The sequence below is a fragment of the Tupaia chinensis genome, unplaced genomic scaffold (assembly GCF_000334495.1).
Source record: "Tupaia chinensis unplaced genomic scaffold, TupChi_1.0 Scaffold000146_1, whole genome shotgun sequence".
In the NCBI taxonomy this organism is placed as follows: domain Eukaryota; kingdom Metazoa; phylum Chordata; class Mammalia; order Scandentia; family Tupaiidae; genus Tupaia; species Tupaia belangeri.
In genome coordinates this window covers 11,747,138-11,764,686 of record NW_006159616.1, presented here as the reverse complement: position 1 = coordinate 11,764,686, position 17,549 = coordinate 11,747,138, and the positions used below count along the sequence as shown (strand labels likewise).

Sequence of the window (17,549 nt, the reverse complement as noted above, 5' to 3'; positions counted from 1 at the left end):
GCATCCCTGCCATGGGGCTGGGCCAGCCCTTCAGCCCCAGAAACATTTACTGATGATGTGGTCATCTAATCTAGTCATCCCTCAGCCTCACTGACCATCAAAAACACCTGCCAAACTTAAGAACTAAAGAAGTAAAATACAAACTCCCAAGGACCTCCCCTCCGACTGACTACAGATCAGAACTTCTAGGGGTGGGACCTGGAAATCCATCTTTTCAGAAACTAATCAAATGGTTCTGAGGCCAGCCAATTCTGGGAGGCACTGATTCAACCAAAATTTATGAGTTATAACCCCTTAGTGACGTAGGTCAATAAGCCAAAGTACAACCGACTCCTCAAAAGACACTGTCACTGCCATTTGGGGAAACACCAGAAGTGCCCCCAGGGCGACAGGACAGCACAGTGCAAGGGCTGCAGTACCCGTCCGACGGGAAGTCTGACACTCGTCAGAGCACGTTAGCATGCTTCACCCCAGAGCCATGGCCTGTGTGGTGTGGGCCGAGGCTATGAGCCCTCCCGAGACCCTCACCTGGATAGGAAAGATCCCGGGAAGGATGGGGCAGGTGATGCCTATCTCGGTGCAAGCCTTAACAAAGCGGAAGAATGTATCAGCCTCAAAGAAAAGCTGGGTGATGATGAAGTCGGCTCCTGCAGACACCTTCTCCTTCAAGCGCTTCAGGTCGGCCTCAAGGCTCTCTGCTTCGGGGTGGCCTTTGGGGTAACCTGCCAATAGGGAGGACAGTAGGGAGAGGCTGGCCTCCACCTGCTCACGGTGAGTGATGAAGAAACCAGAGGGCCTGGACACAGATTCCTCTGCCTTGGGGATTCTACTGCTCAGCAGGGACAGAGCTGGGCTCAAACTGAGGTGCCCCCTGACCCTGTCCTTTGTGGGAGGTGGCTTTGAGTCACCCAACTCCCCACACTGTTTTGCTTCAAGCAGTCAGGCAAATCAGGCCTGCACTGTGGCTGCGGAAAAGAGAAAATGGTACAGTCAACACAGGCTGGGCAGCCCCTGGGGAACTAGGCTTGGTTCTAGTCACCAGATTAAACTTTTTTTTTTTTTTTTTTTGAGAGGTTTTCACTATAGGGCGCATGCGCTCGCCAGACAGACAGACAGACATAGAGACAGAAAGCGAGAAACCCCCCCCCCAGGGGGGATGGTCATGCCACAATCCCTTCTCCTCCATTCTCCTCTCGGGATCTTGGGCACGCACGTACACGCACCCGGCGTGAGTTTTAAGCCACCGGGTCCGGGACGCGAACCGCAGTCGACTACGTGGAAGTCCAGCGACATAGCCGTTATGCTAACTGCCGGTTCCCCAGATTAAACATTTTTAGAAGAATTTTTTAAAGTTAATTTATTAATTTCTTCCATGAGTAAGAGAGGTGGCGGGGGGGAGAGAGAGAGACCCCAACATAGTCTTGATGCCACAGCCTACTCCCCGGCTCAGCCAGACCCAGATCATGTGAATTCATGGGCCAGCGTTCTCGGGAGGTGTCCAGATGCAAACCTGGAGCACTTCCCATATGGCTCAGTCTTCCAGTGTTGCATTTTACCACTGCATCACTACCCAGTCCCTAGAAGAATGTTGTAATGTATTTGTTTTTTTGTGTGTGTTTGTGTTTGTTTTTGTTTTTGTAAGTCAGAGGGTGTGTGCTCTTGCCAGAGAGAGACAGAGACACAAGGAGGGAGAGGGAGTGATCACCCCAGTGGGGGATAGTCATGTCCCAATCCCGTCTCCATTTCTCCATCCTGTTGGGATTTGGGGCACACATGCCTGGTATGTTTTTAAGCCATTGGGGCACACATGCCTGGTATTGGTATGTTTTTAAGCCATCAGGGTTGGGATCTAAACTGCAGTTGGCCATGTGGGATCCAACTCCCTTAGCAAACAGGCCCTGGTACCGGCCTAAGAATTTTTAAATTTTTTCCATAAGAGAGACTGGCACCCCCCAACAGCAACCCCATGCTGCAATTCACTCCCAGTCCCAGGTGGGTTAGGACGTGTGCTCAGAGAGGTCCCAGGATGCAAACCCAGGACGCCTCCCGTCATACCACCATCTGGCTCCAAAAGTTTTTTTTCTTTTTTTTAATTTATTCATTCATTTAGTTTAATTTGAACAGAGAGAGACACACAGAGTAATAGAGGGAAGTAATAAAGCAAGCTACCAGGTCCAGGCATCGAACCATGTGGGAGTGTCCAGCACCTTAACCACCATACCACCTGCTGGTCCCTCCAAAATTTTTTTTTTTTTTTTTTGAGAGGTTTTCACTACAGGGCGCGTGCGCTCACCAGACAGACAGAGAGAGACATAGAGACAGAAAGCGAGAAATCACCCCCCAGGGGGGATGGTCACGCCGCAATCCCTTCTCCTCCATTCTCCTCTCGGGATCTTGTGCATGCACGCACTCACGCGCACCCACACACCTGGCGTGAGTTTTAAGCCACCAGGTCCGGGACGCGAACCGCAGTTGACTACGTGGGAGTCCAGCAACATAGCCATTATGCTAACTGCTGGTTCCCATCCAAAAGGTTTTTATTAACATAATATTAAAATGATGAGGGGTCTAATACTGTGCAAAGTTAGAAACCACATTACATAAGGAAGAAATGAAGAAAGGATAGAGGTTTGCTTAAAGAAAAAATAGGAGAGACTACAGTGTCTTCTTTCAAATGTCCAAAGGCCTATTTTGGCGAAAAAGAGTTCATTCACCCTAGTTGAATTCCTTCTTAGTCACATTCTGTGCTGCTTCTGGTGGCAGAACCAGCATTGGTTTAAGAGCTGCCTAACAGCAGAACGAGCAACCCCACAAAGTAACAAGCCCCTGGAGTCTGTCTCTCTGGTGAGTGCATGTGCCCTATAGCAAAATTTTCAAAATAAATAATAATTTTAAAAATATTTTATTTATTTATTAAGGAATTTATTTAATTTTATTCATTATTATTATTATTTTTTAATTTGACCAGAGAAAGAGAGAAAGAAAGGAAAAAAGTAAGCTGCCAGGTCTGGGACTCAAACCATGATCAACCATGTGGGAGTCCAGACCTCAACCACCACGCCACCTGCCAGCCTCTATTATTATTTTTAAATTTTGCTATAGGGCACATGCACTCACCTGAGAGAAAGTAAGAAAGTAAGTTGTTAGGTCCAAGATTCAAACCGTGGGCTACCATGTGGGAGTCCAATGCCTCAACCACCACACCACCTGCTAGTTCCAATAATTCTTAAACACACACACACACACACACACACACACACACACACACCAAACAAACAAAAAACAAAGAACTACAGGGAGAGCACTGGCTTTCTCTGCCCAAACCCAGGGCAGGACCTCAGCTAGGAGGGGAGCAGACCTAAGACTGAGCTGTAGGGAAGCCAAGTTGTTCTGCTATGACAAGGCAGTTTCATTCTTAAGAAACTTAAGTCATAATATTTTTTTAATCCCAAAAAAGAACCAGCAGAGGGTGTAATGGTTATGCCCCTGGACTCCCAAGCAGTCGACTATGGTTTGAGTCCTGGACCCAGTGGCTTAAAAATCACCAGGCGTGGGACCAGCAGTTAGTGTAATGGCTGTGTTGCTGAACTCCCATGTAGCCGACCGTGGTTCGAGTCCTGGACCCAGTGGCTTAAAAATCACCAGGCGTGGGACCAGCAGTTAGTGTAATGGCTGTGTTGCTGAACTCCCATGTAGCCGACCGTGGTTCGAGTCCTGGACCCAGTGGCTTAAAAATCACCAGGCGTGGGACCAGCAGTTAGTGTAATGGCTGTGTTGCTGAACTCCCATGTAGCCGACCGTGGTTCGAGTCCTGGACCCAGTGGCTTAAAAATCACCAGGCGTGGGACCAGCAGTTAGTGTAATGGCTGTGTTGCTGAACTCCCATGTAGCCGACCGTGGTTCGAGTCCTGGACCCAGTGGCTTAAAAATCACCAGGCGTGGGACCAGCAGTTAGTGTAATGGCTGTGTTGCTGAACTCCCATGTAGCCGACCGTGGTTCGAGTCCTGGACCCAGTGGCTTAAAATCATGTCGGGCACATGTGCGTGAGTGCCCAAGATCCCGAGAGGAGAATGGAGGAGAAGGGATTGCAGCGTGGCCATCCCCCAGGGGGATGATTTCTCGCTTTCTCTCTCTCTGTCTCTCTCTGTCTTTCTGGCAAGCACACATGCCCTATAGTAAAAACCTCTCCCCCCCCAAAAAAAATGCACATAAAAATCATTGTTTCAATGGGTAAGGAGACTGGAAAGTTTATCACCAGACTGCTATACTCTCTGTAACAAAGTTATTTTCCAGCAATTTCAGAAACAAAGGGGCCATTTTTTTTTAATTGTCAGAAGGCACATGTGCCTGCTAGAGAGATGGAGAGGGAGAAAGCATCCTCCAAAAGGCCATGGTCATGCTGCAGACCTGTACCCTTCATTTCTCCATTTTGTCAGGACTTGGGGCACATATGCACACACACATGACCAGAATGTTTTTCTTTTTTGAAAAAATTTTTGTCGGGGCCAGCAGGTGGTGTAGTGGTGAAAGTGTTGGACTCCCACATGGCCAATGTGGTTTGAGTTTCAGACTTGCTTTCTGGCTTTCTTTCTCACTTTCCCTCTCTATCTGTCTTTCTCTGGTGAGCACATGTGTCCTATAGCTAATTTAAAAATAATAAGAAAATTTAAAAATTAAATAAATAATTCAAAAAGAAAACATACACACAAAGAAGCCTATGACTGTAAGCAGTGTGGAAAAGCCTTTTTTGCGAGAGGGCATGTGTGTTTGCCAGAAAGAGACAGAGAGGGAAAGTGAGAAAGCAGCTGCCATTGGGAACGGTCATGCCACAATCCCTCCTCTGCCATTTCTCATTCCTCTTAGGATTTTGGGCGCACACAAGCGCGTGCGCATGCACACACACACACACACACACACACACACCTAGTTGTGTTTCTCAAGCTACTGGGTCCAGGGCTCAAACTCTCTGGTAAGTCATGTGGGATCCCACTGCCTTAACCACCAATCTATGGACTGGTCCCCCACTGTGTTCTTCTAATTGCTGGGGCCAGGACTGGAATCACAATTGGCCATGTGGGATCCGGCTCCCTTAAACACTAGGCTGTGGGGCCAATCCAAGGGGCTTTTTAATAGCTAAAGCCATATAGCTATAAAACTTAAATATCATCAAACAAGCAGTGTTGGCTTACATTTGGATATTGCTCAGTTTTGATATTCTCTTTCTATCATGACCAGCTTCTGCTTTTTAATCCACTGAACTTCATTGCCCACTTTATAATCAGCAAACCACAAAACCACCCAGCAACTGCAGGCTCACAGATTTGTTATCTACCAGTCACGAGCTCCTAACACCCATCGCTCACACACGTGTGTGCATTCCCCAGTTGGCTGGGCTCTGGCCAACACAAGCGACAATTTGAACAGTTGGGAATGTCTGTTCTGTTTCTCCTTAACAGTGCTGGCCCGGCTTAGGACCTGAACATCCCTGCCCCTGCCGACAAAAGGAAGAATGGAAATGTATACGGGAGACTGCGGAAAAGCCCAAAGTCACTTGCAACAAGTAATTTTTTTGAAGCCACTTGTTTCATTTTATTTTCAAATTCAGATCACTTGGGAGCCAGACCATAGCATGGTGGCTAAGAGGGCTGGATTCTGGGGCTGGCAAGTGGTGTGGTGGTTAAAGCACTGGACTCCCACAAGGTGACCATGGTTCAAGTCCTAGACCTGGCAGTTTCTCACTTTCCCTCTTTCTTTTTCTCTGTTCCTCTCTCTGATGAGTGCATGTACCCTCTGGTGACATTTTTAAAACATTCAGATCACTTGAAATCCTACTCCGTAATATAGCCATGTTTGCTATAAAACAATTTCCCAAAAATATTTGAGAAAAATTGTCATTCCAAGAAGATGTGAGAAATCAATCTAGGGCCCTACATCCCAGGAACACCCTGCCTCACCATCTCTGAGCCCCATCTGAGCAGTGGATAGCCCAACCCCAGTGAGTGGGGCAGGGAGGCCATCCCATCCCTTCTGTCAGGTGAACCTGGCCTCATGGCTACAGCCTGTGGAAGGAGAGCTGAGCTGACCTCTCTCCCCAGAATTTGGAAGTGACACTGAGACCTGCTGATCGGTTTGCTGGCTGGCACTGACACTGTGTACACTCAGGAGCAGGTCACATGCATGGGAAAGCATGCACACCACGTCTGCTGGACAAAGCATGCAGCACGTGTGTGGCAGGAGGTAGAGGAGGGGACCCTGTGGCACCAGTTTCAGTGCCAAGTGAAGTCTGATGTATGTTTTGACCTTGAATTCTGAGATTCCTTGCCTCCCAGAGGCCTATGAATAAAATATCCTTTTGTTTTAAAGAAGAATAAAGCAGGCTAAGAACTTGGTGAGGTAGAGGCACAAAACTCAGGGGGTGGTGGGCCTGGGAGGGCAACGGGGGTAGAATGACAGCGAGGACATTGCTTAATGTCCCTCTCTACTTCCCCTGTCCAGCATGGGCTGAGGTTCATAGCACCCTTGGTCTCTGGGTCCTGAACTGAATACAGGCAAGCTTTCCTGGTCTCCCTGGCTATCTCGTCCTTCCCCACTCCATCCCTACCTACCAGGACGCTCCAGCCACTCACCTGCCACACAGATGTCAAAGTAGTCACCAAACTCATTTCGGATGTGCTTCACCAAGTCCACAGCGTAGTTGAAGCCTCCTTCTTCCTCTTCCCACTGGTCACCTATGGGGTCTTCAGGGTCGGCAGAGGGTACAGTTATTGGGTCTTGCCCAACCTCTGAAGAGCCTTATTTCCTCCACCTGCCCCTACTCCCAGAGCGTGAGCTTCTGGAAGACAGAGACTTCCTCTGATTTCAGTCTGGATCTCTTTCTGTATAACACTTGGTAAAGAGCAGGAGGGAAGAAAGACACCAGCCTGTCAAACATTTACTGAGCGCCAACTCTGTGCAAGCGCCATGCTTGCAGTAGAGACAGGAGCCAGCCACTGCTCTCCACAAAGTTGGAGGATTTCAGATTCCATGCTCCCACTTTGCTTTCTTAATTTGCCAGAGGGTGCATGTGCTCACTGGGAGGGGTGAAGAGGGAGAAAACATCCTCCAATGGGATATGGTCACACTGCAATCATTCCCTCCTCTCTATTTCTTCATCCTGGTGGGATTTTGGGCATGCACATGCACCCAGCTTGTTTTTCAAGTCACCAGGGCTGAGACTTGAACCACATGGTCAGCCAGGTAGGATCTGGCTCCTTTAACCACCAGGCCACAGGCCCTCGGAGCCCTTTTCTGCTGGCACCTGGTTATACTCGGGCACCCTCCCCCTGCCCTACTGCTCACTCGCCTACTGTCTTGCAGCTCCTGCCTTCTGGGAAATATTCTAATCCTCTCCGATGAGAAGTGTCTTGAGGGAGCAGGCAGCAGGAGGCCACAAGGTCCCACCCACCGGCTTCCTCTTCCCACTCCTAAGTGGCCCAATGACAGCAGGCACCAGAGGCATAACCAGCTCCTTCACTCCTGGACAAATGCCAGAACTGTACTCTGTGACTGGGACAAGCACTGGGTGCAATCAGCGATCGATGAAGTTGTGTAGCCAGGGCAAAGGGTTATCAGGCACCAACTGCATTCCCAACTGAACTCCTACATCGAGGTCAAGAGGTGGAAGAGGTGGCTCCATCTGTGTGGTACCCATGCTAGATTCACTACCCACAATGCTTACTGACACTCCTGGCAGTGATGGGACTCAGGGACAGGACAGATTCAGGGACAGGAGAGGCCTTCGGGAAGGCAAGAACCCAGATTGGAGGGGAGTGCTGACGCCACACCTCCTCTCAGAGCTAGGATGTTCTTCAGGCCCAGCTGCTTGGCTTTGTGCAGGTGGCCTGTGATCTCTTCCTGGCTCTGCTGGCAGCAGGTCATGTGCAGGATGGTTTCCAGGCCACAGTAGTTTACGGCGGTGCTGGCGATCATCATGGAGGAAGTCTCCTTGTCGGAGCCAGGGTCCCCTGCTGGGTGCCAGGTCACATCTATGAAAAGGGGGCCGCCTGCTGCCATCCGGTCAAATCTGTAGGGAATTTCTTTGTGAAGAGAAGGTCCTGAGGGAACATCATGACCTTCCTACAGGGCTTAAGAGTTAGCAGACCATGTAAGTGGGAGTCAAACCAAGCTGCATTCACAGCCTGGCTTTGGGTAAATTACTTAATCTCTCTGAGCCTCAGCTGCCTCCTTTGTAAGACGTGGTAGATAATAGCAGCAACAACACAATATCACAAGACACGGTGGGATGGCTCTATGACACTCAGAGCAGGGCCTGGAGTACACAGTGAACACTCAGTAAACACGAGCTGCTAAGAGCACGAGTGCCACTGTTGTGACAACAATGCTACCGTGTTGCACAACAGACTTTTCGGTGTGCTTGCACCTATGTTTTCTCAGGTGAGTTGAGACATTTCAATTCCTCAGAGTGGCCAGTAAAGCCTCATTCTAAGAACAGTAAAAAAGGGGACCAGCAGTTGGTGTAATGGCTATGTTGCTGGACTCCCATGCAGTCGACTGCAGTTCAAGTCCTGGACCCGGTGGCTTAAAGTCATGCTGGGCACGTGTGCGTGTGTGCCCAAAATCCTGAGAGGAGAATGGAGGAGAAGGGATTGCGGCATGGCCATCCCCCCTGGGGCATGATTTCTTGCTTCCTATCTCTCTGTCTCACTCTGTCTTTCTGTAAAGCACACATGCCCTATAGCAAAGAAAACCTCTCAAAAAAAAAAAAAAGAAAGAAAAAAAGGAGGGTCGGCAAGCACAAGTCTCTTTCATGCAGCTTCTCCAGTTTTAGTGTGGTAGCCGGCAGTCCTGCAGACCAAGGCCAAGTTCCTGAACTAGACTAAAAACCTGGGCACCTGCAAGGACTTGCGTTACAAATTACAACAGTGTTTCTAGGGGCCAGTAGATGGCCTAGTGGATATGTCGCTGGACTCCCATGCAGTCGACTGCAGTTTGAGTCCTGGACTCAGCAACTTAAAACTCATTCAGGGTGCAAGTTTGTGTATGCCCAAAATTCTGGGAGGAGAACAAAGGAGAAAGGACTGTGGCATAGCCATCCCGGGGTGGGGTAATTTCTCACTTTCTGTCTCATTTTCTCAAACACACCAGTGTTTTTAAACATCCTTACTTACACCTTTAAACTTTAAGACCTCGGAGTAACACGAGAAGTGCAAATAAAAGACCTAAACCTGAAAAAAGGAATTATAATTCATAAAATGCTAATGTAACTTAGCTGGCATTTGCAGATTTCAAGAAGCATAATCCAAATTCCTAACTTGCTGAAAACACTTAATCACTGCTTTGTGACTTCCTCAACCACACTCATGATCTAGCTCCAAGTCCTGCCAAAAAATGTAGTTTGAGAGAATGAACGTTTTTAATCCACTGCAGAATGTGTCTAAAAATACTTGACACCGTGGAGGAACTTTCACAGGCAACTGAGAAGCTGCAGAGCCAACGACCTAGTCTGTCTTCGCTCTTTTCTGCCCCCTCTGGCTGCCTTTTCCTGCCGGGTTAAAGTGCAGCCCTGCTTTGGCTGACAGTTCACTTCCCCTTCATGCACTCCAGGCCACCCTCGATCTTAACCTGATATCAGTTTACCTGGAGATGAGATTAACGGCTCCCTGAGCAGTTCGAGGAGGGAAGAATTCCAGGGAGAACCATTTATCACCAGATTCCATCCTCCGCCTCATCTTCTCCTGGAGCTTCTCGTGCCGCTCGGGGTCCAGGCCTGGGGTGGAACATCTCGAGCTGTCTTTGGAGCTCTCACTCCCACTGCTGCTGCCCTCATTCACCATGGCTGGGCTCCTGCTGCACAGGGTGGGGACAGACGGCATCAGAGAGCAGGCAGCTACAGCCCAGGCACATTTAGGCACCTGAACAGCAGGTTCCAGTGACAGATGCTGTTTGAGGCAGGAAGGCGGCCAGTGAGGTGGGGCTGACACTGCCCCCTCCCAGTGGCTCTATGCGTCACAGCCACAGCCACAGCCTTCTAGGCTCCCTGGGCGCAAAGCTTTGCCCCCCTGTTGCCGCCTGGCTCCTTGCATGACAGCCTCCGCCCAACATAAAACATGCTCCTTCAGCTCCGTGGATCCTCAGTGACAGCTACCTGATGGAGGGCGGTACAGATAACCTCATACAGCCAGCCTTTGAGGCCCACATTCCTAGAGAGGAACAGCAGTGCGCAGCTGGGAGCACCCTGGCTTTTCGATGGTCCATCTCTGTACAGCTTAGACCCAGAGTGAGTAGGGAGGGAAGGCAGGAACCTTCCCCAGCGGGTGCCCAAGTGGGCGGAGCTGTGACAAAGGAAGAGCCTTGAGCTGGAGCTGAGGCCAGCATGCAAGGGGCGGGGGCAAGGCTTCTAGGTGGAGGGAGGGCTAAGGCGCTAGTCTGAGAAGACAGATGAAGGAGGGAGAATGAAGGAGGGAGATGTGGGGGCTGGAGACCACAGGGGTTGGTTGAGAAGAGGCCAACAGACGTTCAGGGTCACTGGAGCACTCTCCAAGGAAGGAAGAGCTCGCTCTCGCTGTCCCTGCCTGGAATGCTTCCTGCTCTTGGAACAGTTTGTATGCAGGATGGAAGGGGTGAGGGCTTGACTAATGCAGCCAGGATTTTCTTGCAGTGGATTAGAACTTGACATTGGCTATGTTTCAAAAGTAGCTAGAATCAAGTTCAGTAAGGCCATGAGTTTAAGTCCAACTCAGAACAAAGGGTGTCCCGTCTGTGTCTGCTCTGAAGGGTGTGCTCCTGACACACACCACTGAAGTCAGCTTAGTAATCACAGTGACTACAGGGTCACCACCTATGAAGCCCTGAGCACGGCAACCACAGGAGGGCCAACGGAGGGTACTGTACCGTGTGGCAGTTTGGGTGGGAAAATAAGACAAATACTTAAAAATGAAACAAAATGCTACTCTCGCACAGTAATGGGTAAACACACAATAGTGACAATCAGTGTATGGTGACATGAAACAACAAAAGAACAACTAGGTCACGTTCATTCCTTTGAGGGAATGTCCACCACCATTAAGCCATTGTAGTTAACGGTGTTGGGTACTGAAACCTTGAGAATCTGGTAAAACCCACTGTGCCTCTCCCCAAAACACACACAAGTGCACAGAATTCACACACATGTATGTATGAATACATGAATGCTCTAAACCAAAGGAGTTGATTCCACACTCAGAACTCCTGTGCCAATGTTTTCTCCTCCTAGGAATGCCCACTTCCATCTGACCTAAAACTCCAGATTCTCAGCAGGGACAGTGATAGGGCTCCAGAAGAGACTAATGGCAAGAGCAGCCAGCTGGCTGCCTCTAGCATTCAATGGAGTGCCTCATTAATTGCCTCTTGGAACAAAACCTAGAGAGGAGGGAGGAGGCTGCAAATGTACCCACTCTTTAAAGACTTGCTGCATTTCCAGTATGTGCCAGGCACGCGCCATATTATTATGTCTCCTTTCAACCAATAGCCTTGGCTGATCCACTTTTTAAAAAAAATTATTGGGACCAGCAGATGGTGTAATGGTTACGTCACTAGATACCCACGTAGTTGATCATGGTTCAAGTCTCGGACCCAGTGGCTTAAACTCACACCAGGCGTGTGTGTGTGTGTGTGTGTGTGTGTGTATGTGTGTGCCCAAGATCCTGAGAAGATAGTGGAGAAGGGATTGTGGTGTGGCCATCCCTTCTGGGGGGGGGGTGATTTCTACTTTCTGTCTGTCTTTCTCTGTCTCTCTGGCAATTACATGTGCCCTATTGCAAAAATCTCTCTTAAAAAAAGAATGATTAATTTTATTATTTTAATTTGCTGTGGGGCACGTGTGCACAACAGAGAGAGATAGAGAGGGACTATGAGAAAGCAAGTTCCCAGGTTTGGGGTGACCGGGAGGTGAACCCTGGTCAACCATGTGGGAATCCAGCACCTCCATCACTACACCACCTGCTGGTCCCTCGACTGATCCACTTTAAGTTCGGCTCCATAGCACCCTGGATTGCAATTGTGGGTTTGCAGGCTTATTTTCTCTCCTGACTCAGGATCCTAACTGGGTGATCCCCAGTATCTGGCATACGGTAATAACAGCAAACACCCAACACCCACTGAGCCCATAGGGCCAGGTGCTGTCGCTGCATTCTCAAAATAACCCTGGCCATTTACTAAGCATTCACTCAGACTGTGCAAGCACGGCACACTAAGCCCACCACTTTCAGAAGGGTCCCTTGGACACTCATGCGCAGCTGGACGCAGTGCCCCTCGGGATGGCAGAGTTCTTCAGCTGCTCGCCAGTGAGACAGGTTTAAAAGGTGGAGCCAGATGCTGTCTCGGCCCCTAGGTGGTTGGAGAGCTGGAAATCGAGTCACCGTGTCACTGAATCTTGTACGGGGGCTAGGATGCGGGCCCAGGCGGGTACCGGGGGAGGGGCTCTATCAATACCTCTGGTTTGGGACCCCCTAATCCCTAGGATCTCTCTGTCCAGTCACCAAACCGAAAGTCCATCTTCCCGCGAGGGTGGCAGTCACTTGAGGTTACAAGCACCCGAAGGGTGCTCGGAGGAGGCGGGAGCCCCCACTTGGAGGGGCAAGCCGGCAACCAGCGCACCTCGCCCACCAGCAAGGCGGGTGTTCCCGGCTCCGGAGATTCCCTCTCCGGCGACCCCCAACCTCGCCTTCACTCACCCTCCTGTCTGTCCCGGGTGACTCAGAACGCTTGTCGCCGCAGCCGCAGAGTGGCGGCCGCGCGGCGCGAGCGGAGGCGGGGAGGCGCGCTGGGAGGGGCGGAGCAGGTGTCAGATTGCTCAGCGAGGCGGGACCAGAGGGCGGAAACTGGCCCTCCGGGCGACCGGAAGCCCCGCCCCCAGCATGGCCGCATCCAGAAGGCTCGTTGGCTGTCGTCCTACAACCGTCATGTGACGAGAGCCCTCGCCCCACCCGTCTGCGGCCACTCCCTGTCTCGGTCCTCAAGCTCTAGAGGGCCACGTGACCCGCTTGGGGCCAGTCACGTGAGGCACGAATCCTGGGTGGGAGGGGGTTGGCAGAGGGGTCCGGAGTGGCAGTAAAGGAGGAAGATGGCGGGGTGCAGGGGGTCCCTGTGCTGCTGCTGCAGGTGGTGCTGCTGCTGTGGTGAGCGTGAGACCCGCACCCCGGAGGAGCTGGTAAGGAGCGGGCCGGCGGGCTGAGGAAGGGGCGGTTGCTAAGGGACAACAAGAGGCGTTGCCGAGGGTGGGGCGGAGCGAACCGGGCCCGCAGGTGGTAGCGGGTGGGGCTTGAGGACCACAGGCCGGGCTCTCGCAGTTTCTGTTCTTCGCTTGCCCAAGTTGGGGGGGGGTCTTCTCAAAACCTCTCCAGGATCTGAGAGAGCATCCAGGCCAGCTCCTGTTAATCCCATCCATATTTTCTTTTATTTCCATCTGCAAGGAGTTTTGAATGAAATACGCGCTTCTAGAATGAGCCCCTTCATGGGACTTTGTGCTAATCATGCAGCTGGCTCAGTTTCTGGAGCCCTTTCTCACGCTGTCTCTCACCCTTTCTGGGTCACTGATAATCCAGCTTCCCCTTGCAAAGCATCCTGGGAAAACTTGAGTTGTGTCGCTCAGAGTTGACAGGTCTCTTCTGATTTCGGATTCGGCAAAATATCAGATGGAACCTGAAAAACTTCCCCCTTTAAGCTGGCATTGGACATCTTCGAGGACACTAATAGTTGTTTGGAGAAAGTATCAATAGAAGCTGAAGCCCTCAGTTGAGGACTGTAGGTCCTCACTCACATGTTTTTTGTAGGTCCACACCCAAAAAGTTTTCTTGTGATCTGTGCCTATTTGATGACAGTTACTTCAAATGATTAAAACCTTGCAACTTATTTCAGTAAATACTTCTGCCTTCTTCCACTTTTAATTGTTAAAAGTATCCCCCTCTGTGGATCTGTTTTTCTAGACCATCCTTGGAGAAACACAGGAGGAGGAGGATGAGATCCTCCCCAGGAAAGACTATGAGGTGAGATCTTAGGTGCTTTCTTGGGTAACTAAAGTTGTGGGTGACCTGGTCGCCTTGATTGCAACGGGAGATGCTCTTTGATGTTCTGTACCATAGAGTAGGTAAGTAAGAGATAACTTCCCACTGGGAAAGGTGATCTTTAACAAGCTGTTTTCTCACCTTAACTTCAAAACAGGGTGTAGTGTTTCTTTGACACCTTTACCTGGATAGAGTATCTATTTGCCGTTAAACTTTTCCTTTATAGCATATAGAGACCCAGAGTCAAAGCCAGTGATAGTGTATGCTTGAAACAGGTTTGTGCTCCTAACCTCTTATGGAGGCCTTCTCTTCTGAGAGAGCTTAGTTTTCAGATAATTATTTCCTGCCCATTTTCTGATACGTTCTTTTTTCTTTTTTTATTGTCGGAGTGTGTCTGTGCCAAAGAAAAAGGGAGAAAACTTCCTCACAATCGGGCGTGGTCACACAGCATCCTTTCTCCATCCTCTTGGGATCTGGGACACACATGCACATGTACCCAGTGTGTTTTTCAAGCAGCTAGGGCTAGGATTCGAATCATGGTTGGCTATGTGGGATCCGGCTCTCTTAATATGCTATGAGGCCAGCACTGAAATGGTTTTCATTGTAGTTTCCGTTTTCAAATACGAGACTCGTAGAGTGTGTATGTTTTTAGTAAGGCCAACACTGCTGGGGTGAACTTAACATGTATGACATTTTGTCATGTAATTAGTTCATGATGAATTTTCTGGAACTTTTTTTAAAAAAGTTTATTTCTTCTATGAGTGAGCAAAAGAGACAGAGAGAGAGAGAGAGAGAAGCCCCCCCAATAGAGTTGTGATGCTGCAATCCACCCCCAGCATCCGCCGACCCCAGATTATGGAACCACTTGGGCCTCATATGCCCAGGATGCTGTCCAGACACAAAGTCAGAACCTTTCCATGTAGATCAGCCTCACAAAGTATTGCATCTTACCAGTGGACCACCGTCAGACACCTCTGTGACTTTTCAAATGACAAAAGCAAGGCATGATTGTAACAGAATTTTTAAACTATTTACAAAAAGAAGGTAGAGAAAAATCTCTTACTCTGTTTATTAAAAGAGGACCTTACTGGGCCAGAAAGTGGCATGGTGGGTAAGGCAGCTTGATTTCACATGGCTGACTCTGAGGTTTGAGTCCTGGACCCAGAGGCTTGAAAAACACACCAGGGTGCCCAGAATACTGAGAGAGAATGAAGGAGAAAGGATTGCAGTATGGCCATCTCCCCCGTGGGGGAGTTCTCATGTTCCCGCTCTCTCTGGTGAGTGCACACACCCTAAGGAAAAAAAAAAAAAAAAAAAAAAAAAAGACCTTACTAAATGTTATTGTTTCCTTTCCCATGTTTGCATACATGCTTCTTTTTAGTAATGAAAGTGAGATTCTACTAAATATACGGTTTTTTTTAGGGTTTTTGCCATAGGGTGCGTGCACTTGCTGCAGAAAGATACACCCAGGATCATGGCCAAATTTCAGTCCCTTCTCCTCCATTCTCCTCTAGGGGTTTTGGACATGCATGCACACACACCTGGCGTGATTTTCAAGCCTCCAGGTCTGGAACACAACCAAGGTCGACCATGGGGGAGTCTAGCACCCTAACCACTACACCACCTGCTGGCCCCCTAAATACACTATTTTAACCTGTTCCCCTCTTTTTCTACTTGAATAACAGTTTTTGTACCACTAGATACTTTTCATAGTATCTTTTAAAATAGGGGAGTAGTATTTTTTTATGCCACAATTTATTAATTCATCTCAGGTTTCTTCTGATTTTTATGTAAAATGAAATGTATAGTATTAAGCATCTACCTTTTCTTGTTCATCTTTAGTTACCTCTTTAGGAGTAATGCTAAGAAAGTGTAATTAATGATGTAAAAGGGAAATAAAGGGGACCAGCAGATGGCATAATGGTTATGTCATTGGACTCCCATGTAGTCAACCGCCGTTTGAGTCTCAGACCTGGTGACTTAAGTCTCACGCCAGTCATGTGTGCCCAAGATCCCAGGAGGAGAATAGAGGAGATGGGATTGCAATGTGGCCATCCCCCCGGTGGGTGATTTCTTGCTTTCTGTCTCTCTGGCTAGAGCACAAACTCTATAGCAAAAAAAAAAAAAAAAACCTCTCTGAAAAAAAGGGAAATAAAGAATTAAACATGTACTTGATTAATTTTGCATTTTAATCATGTAGACTTTTAAAATCTAATATATCAAAGACAATAACATACTCAGATGAATTCACTTTTTAATATTACATCTTTCTTTTGCTGTAGAGTTTAGGGTCAGCATTAGGATTTGTAGCATAGCATGGAATTTTCAAAACTTCTGTTTTAGAGAATTTCAAGCATGTACAACAATGGACACATTAGTATATTGAAATAACTGTCTTTATCACAGCTTTCTTTCTTTCTTTTTTTTTTTTTTATAATTATTTAATTTTTTTGTTTCTTTTGCGTTTTATTATTATCATTGTTACTTTCCAGTTTGATCAGAGAGAGACAGAGAGAGAGAGAAAGCGAGAAAGCAAGCTACCAGGTTCGAGACTTGGACCATGGTCAGCCATGTGGGAGGTCAGCGCCTTTAACCACCATGCCAGCTGCCGGCCCTTCCTGTCTTTATTACAGCTTTAACAGTCATTTAGCTCATGCTCAGCCCTGCTCTATCTCTGCTCGCTCATCTACTTCTTCCTTCTCATATTATTTTGAAAACGAATTCTATACATCATTTCATTTCACCCATGAGTAATTTCATTGTATTTCTAGAGGATAAGGACTTATTTTTTCATCATAACACAAACCATTGTCATCATTATCACACTGAAAAAAATGAACAATTCCCAATATTCAGTGTTCAAATTTTCCAGTTTTCTTATTAATATCATATGTATTTTACATTTGTTTGAATCAGGTTTCAAGTAAGGTCCTCCTGTTGCATTAATTTGATATGTTTTTTATTTTTTTTAATTGCTGGAGGGTTAGTGCCTTTTCCTGAGAATACCCCTTAGTGGGGCATGGTCATACCAGAACCCCTTTTCCTCTATTTCTCTGGACTTAGGACACTCACCCAGCATGTTTTTCTAGCTGTTGGGTCCAAATTCAAACCACAAATGGCCGTGTAAGAGAACCAGCAGATGACTTAATGGTTATGTTGCTGTACTCCCATGTAGTTGACTGTGGTTTGAGTCCCAGACCTGGCAGCTTAAAACTAATGCCGAGTGCATGTGCACGCATGCCCAAAATCCTGAGAGGAGGATGGAAGAGAAGGGATTGCAGTGTGGCCATTCTCCCTTAGGGGTGATTTCTTGCTTTCCATCTCCCTGTCTGTCTCAGTTTCTCTGGTGAGTGCTCACACCCTATAGCCAAAAAATCTCTCAAAAAGAAAAAAAAAAAAAAAGGCCATGTAAGATCTAACTTCCTTAACCATAAGTCATGGGACAGGCCCAGTATACCTTTTAAAACTCTTTTCATCTATAGACTCCTCCATATTTTTTTAACCTTTTG

The 17,549-nt window shown here is 48.3% G+C and overlaps 2 protein-coding genes across 8 annotated transcripts in view; one reads left to right on the top strand and one right to left on the bottom strand.

Moving 5' to 3' along the window:
• Positions 1 to 12,790, bottom strand: part of MTHFR (methylenetetrahydrofolate reductase) — an 18,037-nt gene extending 5,247 nt beyond the window's left edge. For 2 of the 6 annotated variants that reach the window (XM_006145311.3, XM_006145312.3), the window contains exons 1-5: positions 10,146 to 10,311; positions 9,638 to 9,847; positions 7,825 to 8,063; positions 6,628 to 6,738; positions 529 to 722 (exon numbers count right to left, since the gene is read on the bottom strand). In XM_006145311.3, coding sequence (XP_006145373.1) covers positions 529 to 722; positions 6,628 to 6,738; positions 7,825 to 8,063; positions 9,638 to 9,847; positions 10,146 to 10,255 — 864 coding nt within the window. In that variant the 5' untranslated portion in view covers positions 10,256 to 10,311. Of the gene's footprint in view, positions 1 to 528; positions 723 to 6,627; positions 6,739 to 7,824; positions 8,064 to 9,637; positions 9,848 to 10,145; positions 10,312 to 12,711 lie in introns of those variants that run through there. The other 4 variants (XM_014586570.2, XM_006145313.3, XM_006145315.3 and 1 more) reach the window with 4 other exon arrangements.
• Positions 12,791 to 13,010: 220 nt separating this feature from the next.
• The window catches only part of CLCN6 (Cl-/H+ antiporter 6), a 38,639-nt gene continuing 34,100 nt past the window's right edge, over positions 13,011 to 17,549 (top strand). For both annotated transcript variants that reach the window (XR_003548884.1, XM_006145310.2), the window contains exons 1-2: positions 13,011 to 13,187; positions 13,963 to 14,022. Coding sequence is in view for 1 of the 2 variants with exons in the window: in XM_006145310.2 (XP_006145372.1) it covers positions 13,101 to 13,187; positions 13,963 to 14,022 (147 nt within the window). In the remaining variant the exon portion in view is untranslated. The remainder of the gene's footprint in view (positions 13,188 to 13,962; positions 14,023 to 17,549) is intronic.